Below are 16,204 nucleotides of genomic sequence, written 5' to 3'. Positions count from 1 at the left end.
GTGTGGGACGCACACAAATTTGCTGTATATTAAAAGGAAAAGAGAAGTTTAAGAAAGAATGGTTCATAAATGGAAACCAAGAGAAGAAAAAAGATTTTCCTAAAAGTAATGCCCTTGCAGTGGATGAAATTGTGTTTAAATGGTTTGTGTCCGCAAGAAGCAAAAATATTCCGATTTCTGGCCCTATTTTACAAGAAAAGGCGAAAGAAGCAGCTACTGAAATGGGTATAGAAAATTTCAAAGCTTCCAATGGACGGTTAGATCGTTTTCGAACGAGACATGATATCGTTTTTAAAAAAATATGTGGTGAATTCATGGATGTGGATGCTGACGTTTGTGAGAAATGGTTTGAGAAAGTGCCTAGTTTGATTGAAAATTACGAGCCATGTGACATTTATAACATTGATGAGACCGGTTTGTTTTATAGAGCTCTGCCAGATAAAACCTTAACTTTACGGAAAGAAAACTGCTCTGGTGGCAAAATCTCCAAAGAACGCTTAACAGTTTTGTTGGGTGCCAGCATGGATGGTACAAAATTAAAACCAGTTGTCATCGGAAAAGCAGCCAGACCTCGGTGTTTTAAAGGACTGGATATAAAAAAATTACCTGTAGACTGGTATTCAAATAGAAGAGCGTGGATGACAACCAGTGTCATATCTGATTGGCTTGTAACTTTTGATAAGAAGTTGGGGAGAGAAAAAAGGCATATTGTTATTTTTATGGACAACGCGCCCTCACATCCCAAAGACTTTCACTTGAAAAATATAGAAATAGTCTTCTTGCCAGCAAACACAACATCGAAATGCCAACCTATGGATGCTGGGATAATTCAAGCATTTAAAATTCAATACAGACAACTAGTTATGAAGCATTTAATCAATAAAATGGAAAAAACTAAAACAAGTAGCGAATTGTCCAAAACAATTGATGTGTTAGATGCAATCAGCTGGGTTAAGCACGCATGGAAGGAAGTTAAAAAAGAAACAATAGTAAGTTGCTTTAATCGCGTTGGATTCAAAAAAGGATCTGCCACAGAGGAAATTGACAACGAAGTTGATTGTGACAATGATGGATCCGATTTGCAGTCGTTAATGCAACAAGCAGGTTTCACAAATGTGACCGCTGAAGACTATGCTCCCATCGACGACCAAGTTTTCACTGAAGAAAGCGAAACAGAAATTGCAAGCATAGTGCGCGAAATTAACGAAGATCATACAGTTGAGGATGACGATGAAGATGAACTGTCCGTAAAAGAAGACGTTAAAACAATTAAAAATGTTAACGAAGCTTTAAGCGTATTAGATGGACTCAGGGAATTTTCAATTAAACACAACGATCCTAAAGGACTAGACTTGGTACAAGAACTTAAGATACATTTCGAAAATGAAAGACTTTCATCGATCAAAACATATCAACAGACATCAATCGAACAATTTTTTAAAAGTACAAATTAGGAATGTAATTTTTATGCGAACCTGTTATTTAAATCTCTTTGAGTGTGCAAAACTGTAATATTTGAATTTAACCTGATAAAATAATTGTTTATTATGTATATGTTGGTAAAAACTAGTAAATTAAAAAAAATCTATGCATATGAAAGAGTAGAATTCACACATATTTCATTTAAGATTTCAAAAAACATAAACAAATAACTAAAGTTAATTAAATTAAAAAAACCTCTGTAAAGCGGACACCCCTCTCTTACGGACAAAAAAGTTTGTCCCGTTAGTGTCCGTAATAGAGGGGTTTCACTGTATATATATATATATATATATATATATATATATATATATATATATATATATATATATATATATATATATATATATTTAAAAAACACCCAATTCATTATAGATGGATATTAACTTAGTTGCTTATATATATATATGTATATATATATATATATATATATATATATATATATATATATATATATATATATATATATACTTTAATAATATGAGGAATTTATGAATAAAGTAAGGTTAAACATTTCAAAATTCTTTCAATTCTTAACACATTCTCAGTTTCACTATTTGAAAAAAACTTTCAGAAAATCTGATTTATTTTTAAAACCAGGTTTTACTATTTTTTCCCCACTCACTTATGCAGTTATTTTCTATTACAGAAATTAGAGAGAGTTATGAGAAATACTTACATTTGTGTACGTTTTCTTTTTAGGGTCTCAAATGCTGCTTTCTATGAAACTTATATCTTTGGCATTTGACACCCAATTCTCAGGAAATGATCTTCCACCTGTAATTGCCTGCTTTGGTTTTTTATTCCATCCTGGAACTGTGATATTTGGACCCTGGATAAGCTATTCCTCATACATGAACAGCAGGCAGAGCATAAAAGTTGTAAGTTCAGTAATTTTAGCATTCACTCTTGTAGTACATTGCCATTGCTACACTCTATTTACAGCCTGCTAATTTTATGCTTTCAAGTCAGTTTTTTCTCCCATAAAGATGATGTAAGTATTTAATTATTATCATTATTTTATTGAGCAATCACAATTGCTTATTGCTTTCATTTGACTGTTTTTGGCGTTCCTATGATTTTATTTCCCCAGCAGCACCCTCTGCAGCATCACCGTCGACCGGCTCCTCACGATGCTGCTCCTATAGCGAAAACAGTCTCCAGGTTGCGTCCATATCCTACACTTACACGCATACATACACGCACGTACACAGACACACACACAAACACACACCTACACAAACATACACATACATATATACACCTACACACATACACAAACACATACATACATACACACACAAACACCTACACACACATACACACAAATGCCCACACACTCACGCCTGCACACAAACACATATGCCTACACACACATACACATCCCCCCCACACAAACACTCATATACACAACTACCCACACACTCATGCCTCCCCTACACACAAACACACATACCCCTCACTCACATAAATACACACGCCTACATACACACACACACACACACACACACACACACTCGTGATTGCGAAAAACATAATTTGAATTCAAAAGGTCAAAATTCAAATTAATTTTTTATTTTTATTTTATTACTAGCTGTACCCGACGCGCGTTTGTTTGCAACAAAAAAATACATCATTATACTGATTTTCATGACAATCGGTTGAACGGGGCAGAAGTTGCTACTCTGCAGTGCCACCTGGTGGCGAATGGCTTCAATAAGCATATTATGCACCTTCTTCGTGGAAAAATACATATATATATAACAATTTTCATAATAATCGGTCCAGTAGTTTTTGACTTCATCGATGACATACAGACAAACATTCATTTTTATATATATAGATTATTATTTTTTTTTTTTTTACCTGGGTCATCAAATAATTTTAATTACCATCATTTAAAGCAATGTAAGCTCATAAAAATACATATATATATATATCTAGCACAGTTACACAGACTTGACCTTCTAAGAAGGAGTGTTTGTAGTCCTAGCAGTCCTTAAATATGTAAAAGCTACTGTATTAGAATTAGCAATGTATCTTAAAGCCAAGGGCTTTTTATTTGGTCCTCCTTCCATTGCTGAGCCATTGAGATATCTATATAAATAAAACAGAGAATATATGTGTGTATGTTCCCTATACAAATTCACAGTTTGCGTCAGATCTCGACCAAATTTGGCATGAAGGTACTTGGGTACCCGAAAAGTAACGTATAGAGGTTTTCGAATGCCAAAATAGTACCGTTCGTATTTTTATTTTAGGCCCCGAAAATGGTGTTTTTCTATGATATGATGACGAAGAAAATGCTCGTAAAAATTTGAATAAAATATCGATAGAAACCCCTGATTTTTGTGCATCAGATGAATTAATTTGGTTCCAATGTTCCAAGGTAATTAGAATGAATTATAGCTATTTTTAACTAATTCCATGCTAAAATGTATGTAAGCCTTCAGTTAGAAATTCATTCTTGATCATGGTCATTGTTGAAAAATGCTTTTCTTAAGATTTGTAGCCTGAAGAAAATCATTGAGAAGAAAGATCTGTTGCTATTTTCTTCTCGAATATGAACAAATGAAATTTTGGCTGTTTTTTTTTGAGGCTTTTCTCGTAATCGAGGGCTTTAAAAATTTTCCTTTTAGGTTATTTTTCCGCAATCTGTCGGAAAATGTTACAGATTTTTTTTTCTTCAAACTTGATTGTTGAACATGCGTCACTTGACATAACTTTTATTTTCGAGGTAGACTGGGCAAAGCCAGGCGATGGCAGCTTGTATGCAATATAAAAATAAATGAAAATATAAAATAAAAGACAATAAACGAATACTCGAAACACCTTTAGCCTAAAAATGCACAAAGCAGCAATTAATTAAGTAAAGAAAATATAAGTTGTGGTAAACAAAGAATAAGTTACGTACCTTACAGAAAAAAATAATTAAAATGTTAGTAGAAAACATGGGTATATAAAGATTTTAAAAAATTAAATAAAAAGAAATAGCTGCTTTGAGATTGAGCTCATCAGCAGTGGAAATCTCAAAGTACCAATTACCAGATCAACAGAGCATCATTAAGTGGATAATTTAGCAAAAGCCAGGGTTCGAGATTATCCGATATTTTGATTCTGATATGAAATTCCGATATATTGGATATTTTCAATCAGCACAAACTAAAGTCTTTAAATGGTAACTGTATCCAAAAATTGCTGTTATTTATTTTCTTACCTTATTATTAATATATCGGTTGGCTTAAAACTAATATTTCTTTCATAGCTTATGTATACAGTTTGTGTAAAAATGTATGTACGTACTTAAAATGGTATTTAGGTAGGAATGATATTTACAATCATAAGGTGAAATATGATAATTTGTTGCTATGAAAATAAAATAGAATATAAATGATATTGATGCAGCAGGGTTTCCGCTGCAGTCCCATTTTTCGCAAAATGCGAAAATGGACAATGTATTTTCCCTTCTTTACTCCAGTATAATAAGAAAAAGAAAGGGGGGGGGGGCGGAGGATACACAATTCGGAGAAAGAAGGCAAGCATGGCAATATTGAACTTAATCTTATTTATAACTCTTAGCTAACATATATAAACTGCAATTAAGTTCAACAATATTTCGTCTTAATGAGCATTATGTCTCCCAACAAATGCATTATTGGGGTTTTTAAAAAAAAATTCTCCCTCAATACTAAAAACAATTCTGAATTTTTCATTTCAAATTTTTCAAAAATATTACCTATTGCACTTTTATTTCTTCAAAAATGCCTAGGTTGAATTTTAGCATTTTGCTCAAAACTTTTCCCCCAGTTTTAGCTTTTTTGTTAAATAATTTTCAAATTCATTTTAACCCCTGTGATACGGGCTGATTACATTATATGCATGTGCCCTGTAAAAATCACAGAAAAACAGCAAAGTATCATATACATAAATAAAACATACAATATCATGTAAAGTTAAACTAAGAAAAAGTTATTAAAAACCATATGTTATGTTAGTACAACTGTTCATTGTAATACATAATGTTTATATGTATTTTGGAATTATTAGTTTACTTTAAATATTTATTAATTTTGATTGAATTACTGAAGCATTCAAATTTTACTGGGTCCTTGATTGGTCAAAAAGAAGTGAGTCCTGACTGTTGATCCTTCTATTCTGCTTCTGAATTTATGATTTGTCTTATGCGTATATCGATTATAAAACTATTTCGATGGTGTAGTTATTCAGTAGTACTTAATAACATTCTAAACTACTGGGCTTACATTTTTTGCTTTATAGTTTTTTTTTTTTTTTTTTGTTTATACGCAGTCAGATTTTTGTTCTTATTTAATTATTATTTTTTTATTTTTAGTTAATTTTCATTGACTTAGTTATTATGATTATAAGGGTTTCAGAATAGTCGGAAATGCTGTGACATTGTTGCTGAATTTATTGTGTATCATGTCTTGTTTTATTTTTCAGGATTTCTCTTGGATTTCATCAATCATTCGCAGCCTCATTTTCAGTTTTGGTTTTCTGAGTATTTCCACGTGTTGGACATCATGGTTCTTCTATTCACCTGGATGGAAGTGAGTAAACTGTTCTGAGTTATTCAACTAAATGCTAATCTGAGAAATTTGAATAACTTTCACATTTGCGACTGGTGCTGCTGCTCTGTTTGCACATCCACAATGTACCAAAATATACTTCTCCCTCAATTAGATGTTTGCCACTATTCATAATAATAATAATTATTATTATTTGTTGTTGTAATTTTGACGAGTAAAAAGACATATTTGTTCTATCTTGGCTATCCAAGAATTTCAGTTCAATTCAGTAGAGGTGCACTGAATACGGAATATTTGGTTCAAATTCAAACTTAACATGAGGCTGAATGCCAAATATTTAGCTAACCTTTTTAACTGTTATATCTGCACCATCTAGCATGATAATAAATGTGTATTTTCAGAAGCAGGTAATATTTGAGCCAAAACGTAATAGGCTGCAACGTGAAAATGCAGCACGCCTGTGCCATAATTTACTGTAGTTAAACTTTGATGGCAATGACCAATTTAAAATTCGTTTGTTTTTTACAATATTTCATGTAGGGTAAAACTTCAAGAACATAAATACTGCAAAACTTAATATCAAGATGTTTCCTTTATATATTATTTATCATCTTTTCAAATACTAAAGATAAAAAATTATAGCTTATTGACTTTGCATATTTATGAGTTTAATATTAAGTTGTTTTTTTTTCAAATTTTTATTTACTGTTTTATTTTGATATGAGTTAGTAATAGTAAGGTTATGTGTCCTAAGATTTAAAAAAAACTTTGAAAAACAACAAAATTTAACATTTTAGTGTATTAATTTTTTTTATAATTACTTTGAATGCAAGTAACTCTAATAATTTAAATTCTACTATACCATGACTTTCATTCATTATGTAGAAAAAAAAAAGAGTTTGTTTACCAAATGCTGAACATTTAAATTTGCTTATGGTGGTTGCAGAATATGAAAGTATTGGACCAAACCCAATTATCAATTTGTCTGCTGAATAAGCAGAATACCAAATACCAAGTGAATATTTGCTACATCCCTAATTAACAGCATATCCAAACTGGTGTGCGATTATGTCATAATATTTTACAAGATATTTCTGAGCTCTTATACATTTTTTTATTATTATTTATTTAGTTATTTTTTATGTTATTTTTTCCTTTAATTTTTACATTTTTGCCGAATTCTTTCATTTCTTTTCTTATTTTAGTAGCTATAATGGATTGGCAAGTAAAGTCTTCGGATTTCCTAAAACTTTTGAGACTGTGAACTACACAATGCAAGACTAGAAAGTACAGAAAGGCACTAAGAATGGTCTCTAAAAGCACATATGAAAATTTTTCTTAGCTTTAAAAACTTAAATATTTGGGTGTTTCAACACCGGCAAAAATATTGCCAAAGCAGTCTAAGAACTTACGTCCTCCTTTATAAAATGTAATTCTGCCATTGAAAGAATTTTTGATTAGTCAAAACTTGAGGAACTATTTTTAAAATTTGGAGCATCTAATTTTAGTAGAAAAAATAACTGATTCTTCAAGTATCGATAAAATTGAAGATATAGGGGGAAAACATTTTTGAATACAAACTTTAAGACAACGGGAAAACACAATGGTTGACGTAATGAAATAATACTTTTACCTTTTCTCTCTGCAAAAAATTTGATTCCTTTCAACTTATAAAACTTGGATGGGGACATGGGGGGGGGGGGCGATTAGTCTTTGCTGCCTAATGCCTAACTTTTAATCCTAAAAATTTCACCCTGGAAATATTTATGGACATGCACTAACATGTTTTCTTGTATTTTGTATGCTTATGTAACTGTCATTTCCCTTCAGGTGGATCGGAGCCTATCGTGATGCTTTATCATTCAGATCCAGCCATTATTTTGTGTGCTACATGTCGGAAGCCACAGCTTTGACATCTGGCATCAGGTATTGATTGACCAGCTGACCTTTTTAATCCAATTATTGTATGTAAACAGTGCAATTAGTTTCTATTCTCAGTTTCATCCTTTTTGCCTGTGTGATTCTTCTTTGAATCATCAAATTCGTTGAAGGACTACAAAAGAGATTATTGTAGAGCATTGAGATCACAACATTCTAAAGCTAAATGAAATGCCGTACTTGCAACTTTTACATGTTTATGGCTATTTCTGCTAAATTTAAGATCTTAATAGCCCGGTCAAAATAGACATTCGAGTTCGGAAAAATTCCCATAAAGCTGAAAATGTGTACAGACCTTAAGAACATCATTATAAGTGAAATGTCAAAAGTCCTCATCGATCCGAGTGGAGCTAAAAATTTTATGCAAGGTCAAAGGTCAAAATTGAATTTTTTTTTTTTTAAATTGAAAAGATTCGTACAGTGCTGAAAATTGGTACAGACTTTAAATGCATCATTGTGAATGATATATGAAAAGTTCCCATCGATTCCACTTGAACTAAAAATTTTATGGAAGGTCAAAGGTCAAAATAAACAAAGAAAACTTAAAAAATCGGAAAAATTCACATAGAGCTGAAAATTGGCAGAGACACAAAATACACAATTATAAATGAAATATAAAAAATCCCCATCGATCCCACTTAATATAAACATTTTATGCACGGTCAAAGGTCAAAAAATGCTTTTTGTTATTTTGCAATTATTTCAAAACATAACTGTTATTATAAAAAGCGCATATTAATTTGTAAATTATACAATATGTTGAAAAGACGTTTTTATATGAAGTTCAACTCTTTCTGGTTCAAATTAAGTGAAAATGGTGAAACAAGTACAACATTATCCCTTATTTAACGGATATAAGGTGCCTCTCAGTACCTATTATCCCTAATCAGATTCTTCAGGTGCATCAGCAACAATTTCTCTAGCCTTTGCATACAAAGGTTGATCAAAAGTAACAAGTAATGCTTTGTATTCTCCAAAGCACAAAGTAAAGTAGTGTATATACTATTGTAGTCATTTGCAGGTTATTGAATAAATGGTAAGAACAAAATTCTCGAAATTGAAAAATCCATATTATTCTTTGTTAAACCTTCAATATAACCGTTCCAACCTGATAGCGATTAATTATTCCATTTCCCATACAACCATAACAAATCTATTTTCCGGAGTAAGAAAGAAGTTGTATCACTTTCATAAGCAAAATTCTGAGCAGTTATTTTACTATCTCCTACTACACCATTATTGTAGTACTCTTGTGTTGGCACATGAGCTTTTTCTGCAAAATCTTTTGCTGAAATAATTTGTTTCATTCGCGATAAAGGATCTTCTGCTGAAACTGAACTTCTAGGAGTAATAATTTGGATTATTCCCATTATGTGTAGAGTGTTATGGCCATCTAAAGTGTGTACGTTAATACCAGTATTGTCTGCTGCGTATTGAATAAATGTCCCGGTTTCTGGTGGTAAAATATGTGGCTGATGGTTAAAAACTGTAGCCGCCTCATACGCCATAGTATCATTATGCGAAGCACTTAAACCAAAAGACGAGAAAATTTGTATCAAACGTTTAGATCCAAATCGTCGATGAAAAAAAAACTGAGAGACCCAATTGTAATATCGAGATGAAAGATCTAGGACGAACAGCAGCCATAATAGAGTGGCTGACATTAGTACATATTAATTTCAAATGTTCCAATTTAGATCGTTTTCTTTTTAAGATAATTTGCTCCAAAAAATAAGTCAATGACTCCGGAATGTCACTATTAATATTTTCAAACATTTGACATGGCGGGGGATAATTGTTAGTGTCACACACGACAGATTGAATATCTTCTTGAATAATTTCTGCCGCAGTCTTTAGTACCCTAAATCTTTCCTCTTTTGCTGTTTTTTTTTCTTTTATTTTCGTACCAAGCTTTGTTCAGTATATCGTGCTGAGTGTGAACAAATCATTGCTAAACTTCCACGTTTCTCGGTTATAATCATTCTATTGCCATACTTTAACTTTAATCTGTTTTTGATTGTTTTATCATCTGGGATTTCAGTTTTACAAATATTTTTTAGTTCTTACAGTGAAAACTGACAATCATCATTATTTTCAATATAATCAAATATTTCTGTCATCGCCATAGTAACAGCGGGATTTTCAGGACGACCTGCTTTAAGACCTACAGAACGCTTTAGAAATGAAGTGTAGCAATTAGAATGGTACTCCGCTTCAGCAGCAACTGAATCGTATTCATATTGTATGCGTGCAATAACAATTTCTGCTACGTCATCTGAACGATTATGTGCAATCTTTAGAATATTATCTTTAAAGGAAAGAGTAGCAACTTGACAAATTCTACGCCGTATATTCTGCTGTTTTTTCTTTTCAGTCTCTTCATTTGCTTCATCACCACAAAATAATTAACAGTTTTTAAAACAAAATGTTGTCTCACCTGATAGGACTCTAGTACAAGGTGGACTACTCATAGATGTACTGGCCTCTGTCTCTTGTTGTCTTTTAGCTGCCGCAATGCCCAGTTTCGGGTGTACATTTCGCGACACTACATGAACTGATCCACCGACTGTTTGTCTTTCAAGTATTCAACAAACCCATCGTTCCTTGCACTACTTGAATCAATTATAGATTTTAGTCCACGTTCAATAGTAACAATTTCACCGTCAGTCAAAGATTTATTGCAAATGAAGCAATCTTGCGGCATCTTTGAAGAATTATTTGTTAAGGGTACGTGTTCATATCAAAAATAGTATCAATAAACCCGACTTTTCACAACAAAGAATCACTCCCTGTTAATAGGAGTACTTGAGCGATTGACTTTGCTCATACAAAGGAATCTAAGCGCATCCACTCTCCCCTGAATGTAATTTGATCTTTTCAATTTGAAGGGGGGGGGTGTGAATCGTAAGAGGGGATAGGCATAGCGGTCAAGTGTAGTTTCTCGAGGTCACTCGAAAGAAAGAAAAGGAGCTTCAGTACTATTTCCAAGTTTCAAAAACTGCGATACCTTATGAATGTTATCATTTATTGGGGGGGGGGGAGCACGAATATTGGGCTTTTTTAACACCTAGGGCAAATCCAGTTTTTGGTTTTGGAAGTACTTGTTATCAGAAAGGGATCAAAGTTATTTTAGGGCACAAATAGGGGGTTTAAGGTCAACGAAATATGTCATCAAAATGCAGCTTTAATTTTGTCGCTTACGGGTGGGAGGGCTGGGGGGTAAGACCCCCAAGGCACAGCCTCTAAATCTCCGCTTGTATGTACATAAATACATAGTTTTCCAACTTTGTATCCTCTATTTTAAGACACTTACCGTTTAAGAGATATTTGTGAAAAATTGATTTTCTGAACTTCGACCTTGAATAAAACGTTTAGCTCCACTGGGATTCGTTGGGAACGTTTGAATTTTCGTTTATAATGATGTCTCTAATTATTTCTATGGTAATTTCATAGTCAAAGTGCAATATTTGGACAAAAATTGGGATTTTAGGGTGAATTTTTAGAAATTTGAGTCCCTGAACTGCAGTTTTAGGCTTTATTTTATCGCTTTAGGGAGAGAGGGGTATGACCCCTTGACCCATCCACTGAATCCCCTCCCGTTTGTGCATAATTATCTATTAATTATTTATTAATTATCTATTAATTTTCAATCTTTGTATCCCCTATTTTTACAATAACACCGTTTAAGAGATAGTTGCGAAAAATCGGTTTTTGACCTTTGACCTTGAATAAAATTTTTAGCTCCACCGGGATCGATGGGGACTTCTGACACTTCACTTTAGTGTTGTCCTTAACTATATTTGTGTTAATTTCATAGTCAAAGTACCAAATAGGGGTACAAATAAGGGGTATAAGGGATTTTTTTTTTTTAATATGTTTCCAATGCCATTTTAACCTATATTTAGTAGCTTTAGGGTGGAAGGTATGACCCCCAGGACCCATCCTCGGAATCCCCACTTGTTTGTACACAATTGCATACCTTTCAAACTTTGTAACCTCCATTTTTTCGCTAACAATTATCGTTTAAGAGATATATATGAAAAATTGATTTTTTGACCTTTGACCTTGCATAAAATTTTTAGCTCCACTCGGATCGATGAGGACTTTTGACATTTCATGTATAATAATGTTCTTAAGGTCTGTACCAATTTTCAGCTTTATGGGAATTTTTCCGAACTTTCGCTTTTTTTTGGTCTATTTTGACCGGGCTATAAGGCAAATAAACCATGTTTCTCAATGTTTTCTCTTTTTATTTTTTCAATTAATTATGAATTTTGCCAACTCTAAAGTGAAATTCTAGGATTTTCAAAATAAAAAACTTCGCAAGTTTTGCAAATTTTTAGCACTTTTATGCCAACTACTGATTTATTATTGTGACTTTAAAGATAATGACTGATATATTTGTACTTTAATGATAATGATTTTATAACTTAGAGTTCAATGATAATGTGTAACATATTTTGACACTTATGACAGGATTATTATGAAACTGGGTGCAAGGTTTTTTTTTTTTTTTTGCAATTTATATTTCATTTATATTTCCTCCATTTCATTTTCATTTTTTCTCCTTTCATAAAATTTTGCTCCCCATTCTCCACATTTTTCAAAATTCTAAGTATAGAAGAAAGAGCTCACTTTTTTTTATTTTTCAAAAATTCAATTAATGGGTGTTATTTAGAGTTATTATTATAATGGGTTATTATTATAATGGAGACTTGAAGATGGAGATCAGATATGACTGTATAACCCAAAGTTTGTTGTGGTCTGCTGTATAGAGGAAAGCAGTATTTGGAGCTCTCTGTTTTCCTAGCCTTAACATGGTAAAGAAGCAACTTTTACTGTATTTGTTTTTGTCTTGAGAAATAACATACTCTGTACAGCGACTTTGTGTGATTATTGTAAATAATATTTTTTAACTATTTCTTACTGCAAATAATCTTACGTTAAACTAAATGGTTTTAAAGCATTGAAGTTTCTTCATTCATTCAAATTGAGACTCTCTTAGTCTTTATAAATCAAGGAATATAGCCTGTTAATATAAACTGGGTTGTCTACCAATTATTCAAAATATTCCAAATACTTCAGAAAATATTAAGTGATATTGTTAAGACTGATTAGGAAATGCCAGTTTTGACATGGTAAAAGTAGTCCTTCAAAAGGTCCATTTATTTCTTTAAACCTCCTTCATTTTCATTTCTAAAACTGGGTACAAACCCTGTGAAAACAAATAATTGCAAATTTTATTAAAGCTTGGAAATGCTTTTACTTTGTGAAAGAATGCTTTGTTTTATTTAAAAAAAAAAAAAAATCTGATGGCAATTCACCCATCTATTTTCCTTTGATTAAGTATCTTTGCGAAGACAAGCAGCTAAAAATCATCAATAACTGATGATTTCAGTATTGCTTGGAAATACCTACTCAATTTTGTCTAGTGTTCTTTTTACTTATTTCGTGAAGACTGATATTGAAACATTTTCATGCTAATTTTATTAGTGAAAATAAAAGTAATTTTTTATTCCTATAATACTTCTTACAGTACTGGTATCCTCTAATTCTTTAAAAGCCCATATCAGCAAGGAATTTTAAATATTTTTTAGAATTTTTTCTTTAAATATTGTGTTTTAAAACAATACAACTTTTTATAAAGGAATAATTGAGTACTGTATAAAGCTATGTTTTATTTGATTTTATTCCATGATTTTTTAAATTGTGCCATTGAAAGTAATATGAATTGCTTACTGAAATCATTTATGTCTCAGTCCATTTTCAAAAAAAAAAAAAAAAAGCAAAGCATCAATAGCTTTAAATGTAATTTTAGGATATCTTCTGTTGTATCTGCCTTAGACATCGAAATTCCACGCTCTTTGGTAGAAGTTGTCATTTGGTGGAATGTCCCTATGCATTTCTGGCTTAAAACATGTGAGTTACTGATCTGTTGGTTCATCTTTTGACTATTTTGCATGCCTTGACATTTAGTAAAATGAAAACAGGTTTCTTTGGCTTGCTGTAAAAGTGGTACAAGTAAGATTTAAAAACATTGAAAACTCCAATTCAGTGCTTTGAACTGCCATTCAATTTATTAACTGCAAACTGCATCTTCGGTGCAAAATAATATTATCTTTACTAATAATAAAGCTCCAAGTTTGTCTGGATATCTGTCCGGATCTCTGTCAAGATGTCTCTCGTGACGCGCATAGTGCCTAAACCGTTCAGCCGATTTTCACAAATTTGGCACAGAATTAGTTTGTAGCATGAGGGTGTGCATCTCAAATTGATTTTTCGAAAAATTGATTTTGTTCTTCTTCTATTCCAATTTAAAGGACATTTTACTGAGCAAATTATCATAACGTGGAACTGTAACATGGGCGAGCAATTTAACATAGCAAATTGGCAAGAAATTCATCATCCACTATTTGTAAATATATCAGGCAAAACAAATGACCTTTTAATTTTCTGCTATGGGCAAAGCCATGCCGGTACCGCTGGTATAATATATATGAGGAGTATTTCAAAAGTAAAGGTCCATTGACCAATATTTAACTGATGGTAGGCCTGAATGAAATTCTGCTACTTAACAGCTCCTTAAGAAACCAGATTTGAATGATTTTGGTGCAGTAGTCATTTGCCAGTCGGTGAAGACAGACTGCAATGGACGAGACAATTGAGATGCAGTCAGTTGTGAAGAGGGTAGTATGATTGGAGTTTTGTTGGCAAATGGATCTGCAGCTGGGGAAATCCATTGTGAGTGATGTTTAGTTGTATGAGACAACAATGCACATACCCACACTGCTGCCAAAACCAAGGAATAGATTCAAGATTTTTGTTCAGAACTTTTTAATTCCCCCTTAATACAGTTTCTGCCTTATGCTTCTAATTTCTGAAGAAAAAAGAAAGGCTTGGTTCATAGATTTCAAAATGACAATAAAAACCAAGACTTCTTATTGATTGGTTTAATTTCCAGGTGGTAGACTTCTATGTAGAGGGGTTGCAGTAGTTTGAGCAGCATAGATTTGAACGGCGATCATGTAGAATAGTAAGCTAGATAGTAAGATGTTACTGTTAATATAAAACGCTTTTGATGAGTTTGTTTTGTTTTATCACTCTACGAACTTTAGTATTGCAATATGCCCGATACTTTCTCTTATGTTTTCAGTTATTATAAAAATCATGAGACTTCATTTATAAAAGCTGATTAATTTTATGTGATTTCTTCCATTTTTCACAACATAAAGAAATCACACTTAAATATGTTTTTCTTGATATTAAGCTGATGTTAAAAATTAAAATGCTGGGTTCCTAAAAGTTCCTTTTTAAATATTAGGTCCCTAAAAGACCTTTTTGGGAGAGTTTAGTACTAAATGCACCATTTATTGCATGATATTAGTAGCTGTTTTCTTGATGTTATCCATTCAATAAATTCTAATAATCTGTACAATTGCAAGTCTTAAATCTTACATTTGTTTTATTTTTATGGCAATGCTCACAAAGAATTAAAATCGAAACTTATGTTCATACAAACTTTGAGAACTAACTGACATTTTCCCTTAGATGTATTCAAAACTGCAAAGCCGTTGGGGGACTTTGCTGCAGTACTGCTTACTTATGTTGCAAGCTCACTGCTACATGTAAGTTATAGGTTTTGTTTCTGACTTAGACAAAAAAAAAGAAAAAAAAAACGCATTTGAGCAATACAGTCGAACCTCGCTATCGCGACACCCGGATTTCACGACACTCCGGATGTCACGTCACTTTTTCAAAGTTCCGAACTTATGCCATATAATTTTAATATTAAGTGACTCCGGATTTTATGACAGTTTTTTTCCTTCCACTACGGTTATGACGACGCTTCGAGCTGCGCAGACTGAATCAAATTTCTTTGCAATTGAAACATTTTCAGTAAAATAATGAAGACATCTGGCAGTGTTTGTTGTGGGAACTTCAGACTCTAACAAGAGATTCGACCAGGCATGACACCTCGAGAATGGTGGGGGGAGAGTAGATAAGTTCTGAAAGGTACATGTTTCAGATTTTGACTAGAGGGACAATAGAAAGGAATTCAAAGCAGGTGTATTGTAATACTGGACGAGGGAAACAGCAAGAGAAGAGCAAGAGCATGGCCACCTTAAGCTGTATGTGGTAACAACAAGCTTCTCCCATGAGAGAAAAAGCGATAAGGGGCTCCTAATTAGATTGAAAAGGGCTACACAACTCTTAAAGTGGATAAAAGGATTAGAAAGGGT

At 32.5% G+C, this 16,204-nt stretch overlaps 1 protein-coding gene across 1 annotated transcript in view; it reads left to right on the top strand.

The window, feature by feature from the left end:
• Positions 1 to 16,204, top strand: part of LOC129221351 (protein-serine O-palmitoleoyltransferase porcupine-like) — a 53,239-nt gene that overhangs the window by 13,233 nt on the left and 23,802 nt on the right. The window contains exons 4-7 of the mRNA XM_054855822.1: positions 2,182 to 2,360; positions 5,941 to 6,047; positions 13,783 to 13,883; positions 15,513 to 15,589. Of these exons, the coding sequence (XP_054711797.1) occupies positions 2,182 to 2,360; positions 5,941 to 6,047; positions 13,783 to 13,883; positions 15,513 to 15,589 (464 nt within the window). The remainder of the gene's footprint in view (positions 1 to 2,181; positions 2,361 to 5,940; positions 6,048 to 13,782; positions 13,884 to 15,512; positions 15,590 to 16,204) is intronic.

This window comes from Uloborus diversus, chromosome 4 (genome assembly GCF_026930045.1).
Source record: "Uloborus diversus isolate 005 chromosome 4, Udiv.v.3.1, whole genome shotgun sequence".
Classification (NCBI taxonomy): domain Eukaryota; kingdom Metazoa; phylum Arthropoda; class Arachnida; order Araneae; family Uloboridae; genus Uloborus; species Uloborus diversus.
Note: the sequence above shows the minus strand (reverse complement) of the source record. Positions and strands in the feature narration are given on the sequence as shown.